This window comes from Vigna umbellata, chromosome 1 (genome assembly GCF_029865625.1).
Source record: "Vigna umbellata cultivar VRB3 chromosome 1, Vumbellata_1.0, whole genome shotgun sequence".
Taxonomy (NCBI): domain Eukaryota; kingdom Viridiplantae; phylum Streptophyta; class Magnoliopsida; order Fabales; family Fabaceae; genus Vigna; species Vigna umbellata.
Genome location: NC_142165.1, coordinates 46,205,414 through 46,216,008, shown reverse-complemented (window position 1 = coordinate 46,216,008; position 10,595 = coordinate 46,205,414). Strand labels below are relative to the sequence as shown.

Below are 10,595 nucleotides of genomic sequence, written 5' to 3'. Positions count from 1 at the left end.
GGAAGTAAAGTTTGTGAGAATCAATATAGGATTTGATTGATGTAACAGATTAAAAAAATTTACTTTCAAATCCACTCTCATTTACTTCCAAATTCACTCAAATAAACAACAAAAAAAATTATCTTCAAATTCCCTCAATTACTCTCCCCCAAATTCATTCAAGTGAACAAAGTGTAACTGTCTAAAACACCTTCTACTCCACAAGATGTTTTATCTCCATACAGGGACATCACAAGAATGATCAAACCTACCACAAAATTGGCAAAGAGTCGTATTGATAATTCAAATAGCACATGTAAGTAAGGAAATCTCACATGCAAGACGAAAACATATTGGTCATATGAAAATGTGAAAAAACAACGACTAATTCAATTAAAGAAACTAATTAATCCATATTGAAGAGCTCACTATGAGAATAAGTCTTACATTCTCAAATTTTTAATCCGACGAACAAATGGTGAGAACTTTTAGAGAAAAATTAAAAAACTCTATAAAAGTGATTTATAAAGACGTTATATGTTTTAAAATAATCTGAATTATAAAACTAAATATTTGTATAAATTCTTTTAATATTAAAATAATAAAGTTTTACTATTTTTAAACCATAATAAATTCTAAGATGCTTCATACTAGTTTAACTTACTCTGACTTATTTTAATAGGGATTGCATTTTACAATATGTTTGAATTTTACATTAGGTTGATTGTTTATATATGTTACTTTAGTTTAGAATATTTTAAGTTTCATTTCTCTTTTCTTTTATTACATATGTCAATACTTTTTAATATTTATCTTTATTTTAAGCTGTTTATATTTACATGTATTTTTGTTTAAAAATTTTAACATCAACTTCATATTTTTTTTACGAGACTTTATTATACAATATGTTTACCTTTTACTTTAATAACTACTTAACAACTACTCGTGAATACAAATTTTTATTTAATATTATATAACTAAAAAAATTAATTATTAATTTCAAACCCATAATAGTATTATTTTATTATATATCACTAATTAATCAGTGTCAATTTTATAAGTAAAAATAAACGAATTTATATCTAAATATTATTTTTTAATTTTATTACTATTATTGTTGCTATTATTATTGGTATTATTACTATTAATATTATTTTTATTAATATTATTATTGGTAATATTGGTATTATTAATAGTATTTTCATAATCCATTACTTTAATATAAAGAAATCAATATTAAAATATAATATTTTCAATTAATTGGTTAGAATAAAATAATGATGATTAATTATTTAAATAATATATATATAGTTATAACACTTAAATATAACTATATAAATATTTATTTTTTTGAAAATAGTAATAATTATATAAATTTTCTTAATTCATATTTTAAATAAAAAATTAACAAAAACGAAGCTCGGGTCTAAACTACTTTGATTTAAAATTAAGTAATTTAGACCTATTTTAAAATATCATGTTATTATTAATAGAAAATTATACATTTTGGTTAGCAATAACAATGTCAATTATGTTTTTAACCTACAATACTAATAATAAAATTTAAGCTTAACGACACAATTTGACATTGATGTATTATATTTTTGCACATCCTGCCCAGTTTTAATTTGGCGAATTTTTCCACTGTGGCCTAAAATTAAATATATTTAATCTTTTTTGTATTAGGTTTATGAAATGTTTGATTTTTAAAGATACAACCAAGTACTGATAGTGAAATCAATTTATTCTTCCATTCATTAACGTTTTAATCCAGTTGGACAAACCACTTCATAGTCTTTTTTGTAGTAGTGAAGAAGAAGCAAGCAAATAATGTAAGAAAAAGATAAATAGATGATTATAGCAAAAAATAACTATTTTTGTTCCTTCTGTCATTACTTTTTCTGTCCCTTTCTAGATATTTCCAAAGTTTAAACCTTTGTGAAATAAAGGGGGTACAGTGTAGTATTACTATTCACAACAAACAATTTCTAATAAGGAATAGTTGCCACTTATTGGGCCGTCAAAGTTCAAGGACTTTCATCAAGCCCAAAGAAACAAACGTTCATTGGTTGAGATTTTTTAGAAAGTCGTCTGTATTAGCGTGGAGATAGGACTTTCTAGGGCTGAATGGGGATTACAAATCCAATCTAATTTAATTTAAATCCAAATAATCTGATTGGTATTAAATTCAAATATATATTAAAATAGCATAGCTAAAGTGTTTTCAAATCTTACCAATTTAGAAGTTAGTATTGAATTATTCAAAGGAATATTGGATTCAGATTATTTATGTAAATATAATTATTATCATTTAAGCTTATATAACATTAATTTTTCAACTTACTCTTTAATATATATATATATATATATATATATATATATATATATATATATATATATATATATATATATATATATATATATATATATATATATATAATTGAATTTCATCCAATTAATTTTTTTCCATATTCAATTACTTAGTTTTTTGGTTTACGTCAAAGTATTATTATTATAATCAATCATTGTATTTGAGGTATTATTTGTTCTTAAAAAAATATATTTAAATTCTTTATCTCAACTCCTAAGAACTATTAGATGTATAATGAAAAAATTTACAATCAAGATATATAAGAAAAATAAGAATTTATCTTTAGAATTACTATTTTATTTCTCCTAATTAAGGAGTTAAAAAAAACAAGGATTCATGTTTGAAATTATATTTTCATCCCACAAGCAATTATAATGTCCTAACTTCAATTTAGTTAGATAACATCATTAGTTGTTACATTTAAGAAATAATCATTTTTAAAAATGTATCTCAAAATGTTAAGGAATAAAGTATATTTATATTGTCACTAATCTCAACTTTTAAACGTTGTGAGATTATTGAAAATATCGAAACAAACCCCACAATCGAGAGATATGAGGAAAATGAAAGTTTGTCTTTAAAATAGCTTTATTTTCTTGAAGAATTAGAATTCATCTTTGAAAACTTTTTTTCATTCTTACATATGGTATGAATTTTTCTATTAGAAAAAAACATGATTACTGACCAGTGAAAAAAGTGATAATTACGTGAAATTGAACTTATATATATGTTTGAATATTGATTGTTGGATCATGGATCAAGACTGAGAAGAGATTTACGTATAAAATATTTTATAATGTGAATGTAAGTTAAAATATTATATTATGTCTAAGTATAAAAGTGAATAAAAGAATTAAGTAAAACGAGTAGTTTTATTAGTTTTTTCTAGTTAAGTAGGTTTTTAGTTTTTAACTTTTTGACTTTTCAAAATTATTTATTTAGTCTGTTAGATAGATTAACTTTTGGGTTATATAGTATAGTTTGATGATCCATGAACTTGATCAAATTTTAATATATTTAAAAACTAATGGTGATCACTACGTAATTTAAAACAGATTTTTCAATCTTATTTCATGCTTTAATTATAAAGTTGATATTGATAATCATGCATGAATTAGATTCTATACTACATTTCAAAAAAGAAAATCAACAATAATAATATTTTAACATTTAAGTCATTCACTAATAAAATTTTTAGAGAGTGGTATCTTTTAATTATCCATTCCCCAATGTTTTAAAGTTTTTTGAAGTTTTATTAAGTTGCTTCTATGTTGTTTATGTTATAATATTAAAAGTGTACTTACCTAGTTGAATGGAGCCTCGTGTATTTCTCAACCCAGAGGTTGGAACTGAATTAATAGTGCACATAAAGTAGAGGAAGAATTATCAAAACAAAATAAAATAGTATTAAAAGGAAACAACACATTCACTACAAAAAAAATGTTATTTAGAGGAGGTTTTTTTTTCGATTTGCGGGGGTTTTCACCCTCCGCAAAATAAATTCCGGGGGTTTTTCAAACCGCCGCAGTTTGAGTCGCCACAAACTATCTGCGGGGGTTTTTTGCGACCCCTGGTATCGAGTTCAATTTGCGGAGGTTTTTCTGCGGAGGGTAAAAGCCTCCTCTATTACTGACTATTATTTTGTGGGGGTTTTTAACCTCCTTTATTTTCAACTATTTAATTACAAAAAATACCTATATTTTTTATATGCTATTCAATTCACTAGCTTGCTGAAATAATAAAAAAATCAATAAAATATATAAAATTGTAAAATACTGAAAAATAATTCAAAATTAATTTTATTGATGATTTAAAATAACATACATTCATTAATAATTACAATGTAAATATAAAAAAATACATAATGTTTAAATAAAGTTACAAGATTGACCAAAAAATCTAACATTGTCAAAAATACATAATAGACTAAATATAATTATATCCTAAAAGAAGCATCATAAACCCCCTAGCATGAGATAATCCTCTTGTACTCAAAGAAAACTCCAACTCATTTGTATCAACAACTTCCTGAAATGATAAAAGAAAAATATTAAAATAAAATAAATCACAACAGACCCTTGGACTTTAATAGGTGAAGGAAACTATAAAGAAGAAAATGAACTACCAATATTTGACCACGAGGATTATATTTGAATTTCAAATGCATACTTTTTGCCATTCAATGCCTTTCACCAGAAAAACTTGCAACGAAAACCAATGCCCCTTTCCACATCAATACTAGCAACCTGAGGAGGGCAGAAGCAACAGACATGAACAGAAGGCACTTCTTTATCACCTTGATTTCTACTGGGGTATTAGGCATAAACCTACAGTTGAATACTTGATTGCATCTTTTTGGTTGATGGTTGATAATTGAGATCTACCCATAGTGCAAAGAATAAATACAGACAAAGCATGTCACTAAATAACTATTCTAATCAGAATCTCACTTCAAAACTCAGTTCTCTCTACGCAACAATGATAATGGCAGTCCTGGGTACGAAAATAAAAAAGACAGTAGTAATTTATCAGCATGTGAGCTTCAAATTTACGTTCAATTAGTGATCATTTTAAACTAAAATCTGGATAGCTGCTGAGGAATGGTGGATATAATTGGACCGTATCTCTGCAAACAAATGATACACAAAATTCATAAGAAACGGAAAAAAGTTTAACATATTTTGACTGATAAGCATACCTATGTGGATAAGTTTAAAAATTAATACCATGATCAAGATAAAAAAAAATAAATAAACAAGAGAATGTAAACTGGAACATGAGAGATGTTTTAACACTAACCTCTATTAAGGGATCCACTTGAGGAACCTCTATGAAAAAATAAATAATATTTCCTATGCATACCTTTTATATCTTGATGATATTTTCATTGTTTTATTTTTAACTCATTTTACAATGAATAAACACTCTTCCTTACTCATATGCCTTATTTTCCCACTCATACAACAGAAGATGCAAAAACTCAACATTGTTACAACTTTAAACATAAAAATAAATCTTACTTTTGCATTAGCCTGGACTCCAGCACTAAGTAAAGTGCACAAAAGTTCAATATAGGCAGCTGGAGTAACCTGTGAGTAAGAAAAACAACAAGTCGATCCCTAATTCCTACAACAACAAGTTTCTCCAATACCATAAAACTAACCTCCTGCAAATTTCAAAATAAAGAAGTATATCAACTACAAAACAAAGAGGCTTGGCAATAGATATGTGAAAGGAATAGAGTGGTATGGATGCAAGAGAAATTGTCAATTACAACCATATGCAGGAAGGAATTTAAGTATTTGATTGTAGATCTATAAGTGTATAGTTTTAGAGAATTTAAGAGCTGTGATACAAGGAATTAGTAAACCCCAATTCACAGAATGTGTTAGAATAGCAACATAAAATGAAAATCATAATAAAGACAAGGGTATAACATATGAACAAAAATGTAAGAGATTTCTCTTCAGAACATGTAGTAAAATATATAAAGTTTGAAATTGAGAAATTCTAAAGGAAGTTGAGATAGGCTATATGAAACACATGATGTCATTGGACTAAGTTAGAAACCAAATTCTCTTACATTGACATTCAATTTCATGAAAAACAAACCAACGATAAAGTATTCCAAACTTTGTCTGTTTCTTAAAGTTTTCGTAGTGTACCCTCACATATGGATCACTTATGCCTTTGAGATAGACAATAACAATCCCTTCCCAGGACAAGTTCAATCCAACCATTGCTTGAGCCAAAACCCGAACCCTGTACATTGAAAATTGTTAGCATGAATATCCAAGTAGTGAAAAAAAGTTGTGTGTAAAATGACTAAATGGTTGAAAGAATCACTAATTTCAAAGTGAATAAGCACACCTTCGGTCCTTCTTGGTCATCCACTCTAATTGATATTCGAAGTCTTAATTCTCCAGAATGCACTCTTTTAAGAGGGATCCATACATCCCTTACTGACCCATCAACCACTACTTCCAAAATACGGTGTAGTATTGTTCAAAATTTGCATACAAAGCACTAATTACACTATAAAAACGCCTTTCTTATTAGAAGAACGATGGTGGGCAACAAAAATGTATTGCACTTAACCTAGGAATTTCATCAAACACGTACAGGGCAACAATAATCCCCACTCCCTGTTATGAGTTAACCAGAATATCCTGCACCATTAACAATCAGTGTGAGAGACATTTTTGAAAAGTTGAATTGGAAGTGAAATCAATATGGAAAGGCGTTGCAACACCAAACGATACCCTTGTGGCCGCGATAAGTGCAGAGGCGTTTGAGAACTGTCTCATCTTCGATTAGGGTTTTATGATTTCACGAATTTGAGGATACTAGTGAAAGGTAAAGCCTCTGAAACATGAAACCTAAACCTAAAAGAGAGGTTTGGGGAAGAGTTTTAAGATTTGAGTTTTGAATCAAAAATGGAAAACATAGAACTGAAAACCCCTTTGACTGTATATGCGTCTCCCAAGTCTACGACTCCCTCGTCTAGTCCAACGTCGACCCCGAACTCCTCACCACCTTCATGACAGGCGACATCAAGCTCCTCTACAAGATCACCTTCTCAGCACTTTACAGCGGTTCGTCATTACGCTTTTCCTGGTCGAGAATGGCTGTGACGGGAAGACGGCTCAAAGAGTGTAGATGAACATGAGAAAAAGGAAGTGTTTGATGAAGTTAAGTTTAGGTTTAGGAATTTGGAGAAAAAATAAAGTAAGATAAAATTTTGGAAGGAAAAGACTGAAAAACGAAAAAAAATAAAAAAGAAAAATGTATTATAATTTGGTTAGTTATGAACCTCTTTAAAAAGAACTTAAAACCTCCGCTATCATTAGGCCTTTGACAATTCAATAGAACCAAATTAAATCATATTAATTTGCGGAGGGTTTTTATAACCTCCGCAAAATAACCTCCCTTAAATACCATTTTTTTTGTAGTGATTAGGACTGATTTTAATGTTTATGTTTTGAATTTTATAGGTGTGAGCAGAGAGTTTGTTTGGTTTAAGGAAGATAAATTTTTAAGGATATAATACTTAAGGCCACAAGGTATACTTTTTTTCTAAATTATATTTTACTATAGCCCATTTAGTAAAAAAATGTTAATAACTATAAATAAATTTTTTAATATTATACACAATATTAACGAAAACAAATTTATAAATAGCAACATAAACATTAAAATTATTAATCATGATATAACATAAAACTCTCATTTAAAAATAAAATAAGAGACAAATTTAAAGGAGAGTTTTCATAAATTTTGATTCAATTTAATTTTAAATTTTTATAATCAAATCAAATCATGTATAATTTTTATATTTAGTTTGAATTACTTTTAACCAAAAACTACATCAAATAACAAGGTTAACCTTATTAGGAATAACCAATATTTACTATTAACCGGATTAGATTCTGGATGGAGAGAGTAAATTTAAAGAATAAATAAGATATTGTGTTATTGTTTGTGAATGATATGATTCATATGATAAATTAAAAAAATATTTTAATTGATAAAAATAGATAATTATCAATTTATTTTTGTGATAAAAATTATATAACTATCATTTTATTCTTAGAAATAAATGTGATATAAAGTTAAATATAAATAATAAAAAATTTGTTAAAGTAAAATTGAAATTTTTATTTAAAATTACAAAAATATTATTATTATAATTTCAATAATAATAATAATAAATATTAATAATAATATAATAAAAAAATAAAAATTATATATATGTAAGAAAAGAAAATCACTTTATAAATTAAAAAATATTATTATTTTAAATATTATTATTTTTATTATTAATTATATATATACATATGTAACAAAAAAATTAAATTTAATTATTTATATATTATTATTATTATTATTATTATTATTATATTATTATTATTATTATATTATTATTATTATTATTATTATTAAAAGTAACCATGTATATAGTACCACTGGGAAAGGGAATTGATTATGAAAAAAGGAGAATCAATTCTCCCTCTCATTATATGACATATAGAGTTAGAGGATAATTCTTAAAAAAGAGAATCGATTCTTAAAAGAGAATAATCGATTTGCATAATTGATTCTCTTCCTTTATATGACACAATCCGTTACAATAATGTTATATATGCAATGTCGAGAAAAATCGATTATAAGTGAAGGAGGATCAATTCACTGGCCTTGATGTGACTCAAAATCGATTCCAACATTTTTAAACCATCCATAATCAATTTTACAACCAACGCAATTGGTTATAGACCATTACAAACACAGCCATAATGGATTCCAGCACCACCGTAATCATTTTCCATTGCAAAAAAAACACAGAAAATCGATTCTATTGTCTAAAAGGCACGTCCAAAATCGATTCTATTGCTTGAAAAACACATCCAAAATCAATTCCAACATATTTTAAATTAAATGAAAGTCATTTTTTTCATCCGCTCCTGTTTCTACAATACATCCTCCCATATCTCAATCTTCATGTGTGAATGATTTGTTGCTTTCTCCAACAAATCCAAATTTCTAAATCATCCCAAATTAATTGGACAAACTCGCACGTGCTTATTTCCAATTATTCTTTAATATCTCCAATTATGCTTTTTAAGAGTGTTACCCCTGAAACAAACAAATTCGTAACCATTGTGTTGAACTTTTGATACAAATAATTGATCAATTCAGAGTACAATTTTTCCAAACAATTGTTCACTTCACCGTTAATGATTTCCATAAATATTTCTTCAATGTGTTTTAGTTTCCACCAAATGACACTTAATTTCATTTAAAATTTATAAAATAAATATATAATACTATAAATGTTTATTTTTATATAATAAACATGTACGCGTTGATAAATTAATTCTATGTATACATTTAACTGTACAATTAACAAAGACGAAAAAGAATAGCGAAATTCAAGCTAAGATATATTTATTTTATTAAAATAAACTGTCTCTGTACTTATTCTACTGAAATTATATTTTTACCCGAAAGAAAAGGACCATTGATGACGTGACTGATCACGAGTACAGTGTTCTTTTTAATGATAGTAGTTCGATTGACGTAAGAAGAAAACATTATAAACGCAAAGTTCTCTCTCGCACGCTATATATCTGTATCCATTATTTTATATTAGGATTAACAATTTTGTATTAAAGAAATGTTAATAATGGTTATCTACTAAATTTTTTTCTTATTAAAATTATCAAATTTTACAATATCTCGATCATTTGAATCTCAAAATAATAACGTAAGAAAAACATAATTATTTCTATCACATCTAATAGTGTCATAAGGAGTTAGAATGATATACAATTTAAATACTCATTTTTTTTTTCTACAATGTCTTTCAACAAATTTGAAATCAAAACAGTAATATTGATCATGAAACCGATAGAACATCCTGATAATTAAATATTCGGTTTAACAATAATCTATATTTTTATTTTAAAGAAAACAAAATTAACATGTAACACAAATCTCCAAATTTCAATTTTTAAATTATTTTCTTTTGTTCCCTTTCATGTAGATTAAATAGAGAGGTATCTAGATTGGATAATAGTGTTGTATCTAATATTCTTTTTTAAAATTTTGTGCCCCTTACCATGTTTGACATTTTGTGAGGAACAATGTATGAGAAAGGGAAAGAATCTAAAATATTTGATAATTGAGAGAGGCAAAAGCCATTGTTAGTGGCAAGCCACTTTGGATTGCACTTGAATAGGAAAAAGGCAGCAAGTGTTAGCGTGACGTAACATTTATGAAATGGATAGTAATCAAAGAAGGCAATGCAATGCAATGCACCCGAAGAATATGAAAGGGAAAATCACTAATACCTTGGCCAACCATTCTAAAATGCAACCACCAACATTATTGTAGCTTTATACTTGTAAGACTCATTCAAAGAGCTAATAGTCTAGTCTATAATAATGTAAACTTATCGTCACTCGTCACACTATTTTTTTTTTATTGCAATTTTTAAAGCACATAATCCATTTTCATATCACCCATTTTATCCTATATTCTTTTATTTGTCTTTTTGGTGCATTCTTGTTTATTCAATTAATTAGACTTGAGCAGTTCGTGACGCAATGAGTTTGGTTGTGCCCCTAATCCGAAAGAAAACTTTGTAATTTTTTATTTTTGAAGTCAAATTAATCAAAGTATCTTACGATGCGTGCTTTTACTTTATTTTTCTTATATACTTGAATTTCAAATAGGTTTTGCACCT

General features: G+C 26.7%; 1 protein-coding gene across 10 annotated transcripts; it reads right to left on the bottom strand.

Moving 5' to 3' along the window:
• Positions 1-4,133: 4,133 nt before the first annotated feature.
• On the bottom strand, positions 4,134-7,110 carry LOC124832841 (uncharacterized). 10 transcript variants are annotated; one of them, XR_015783280.1, is made up of 7 exons: positions 6,613-7,103; positions 6,221-6,519; positions 6,016-6,112; positions 5,371-5,516; positions 4,682-4,976; positions 4,476-4,596; positions 4,134-4,378 (listed from the first exon to the last, which is right to left on the bottom strand). XR_015783280.1 is itself a non-coding variant. In XM_088103374.1 (6 exons), exons 2-5 carry the CDS (start codon positions 6,238-6,240, stop codon positions 4,540-4,542), a joined length of 243 nt encoding a protein of 80 aa, XP_087959500.1. In that variant the 5' UTR covers positions 6,241-6,519; positions 6,613-7,110; the 3' UTR covers positions 4,134-4,378; positions 4,520-4,539. The 10 variants fall into 10 exon arrangements, 2 of the variants coding, with proteins under 2 accessions (XP_087959500.1, XP_087959499.1); XR_015783282.1 differs by having other exon boundaries at positions 4,520-4,596; XR_015783284.1 differs by having other exon boundaries at positions 4,476-4,976; positions 5,371-5,439; positions 6,613-7,109.
• Between the last annotated feature and the right edge of the window lie 3,485 nt (positions 7,111-10,595).

Bases quoted from the DNA above. Each gene is read 5' to 3' on its own strand.
- LOC124832841 (XM_088103373.1), bottom strand. From the start codon at position 6,240: ATGACCAAGAAGGACCGAAG. The intron at 6,113-6,220 runs GTGTGCTTATTC...TTCAATGTACAG, and splicing joins ATGACCAAGAAGGACCGAAG to GGTTCGGGTTTTGGCTCAAG. The intron at 5,517-6,015 runs GTACACTACGAA...TGAAATTTGCAG, and splicing joins TAAGTGATCCATATGTGAGG to GAGGTTAGTTTTATGGTATT.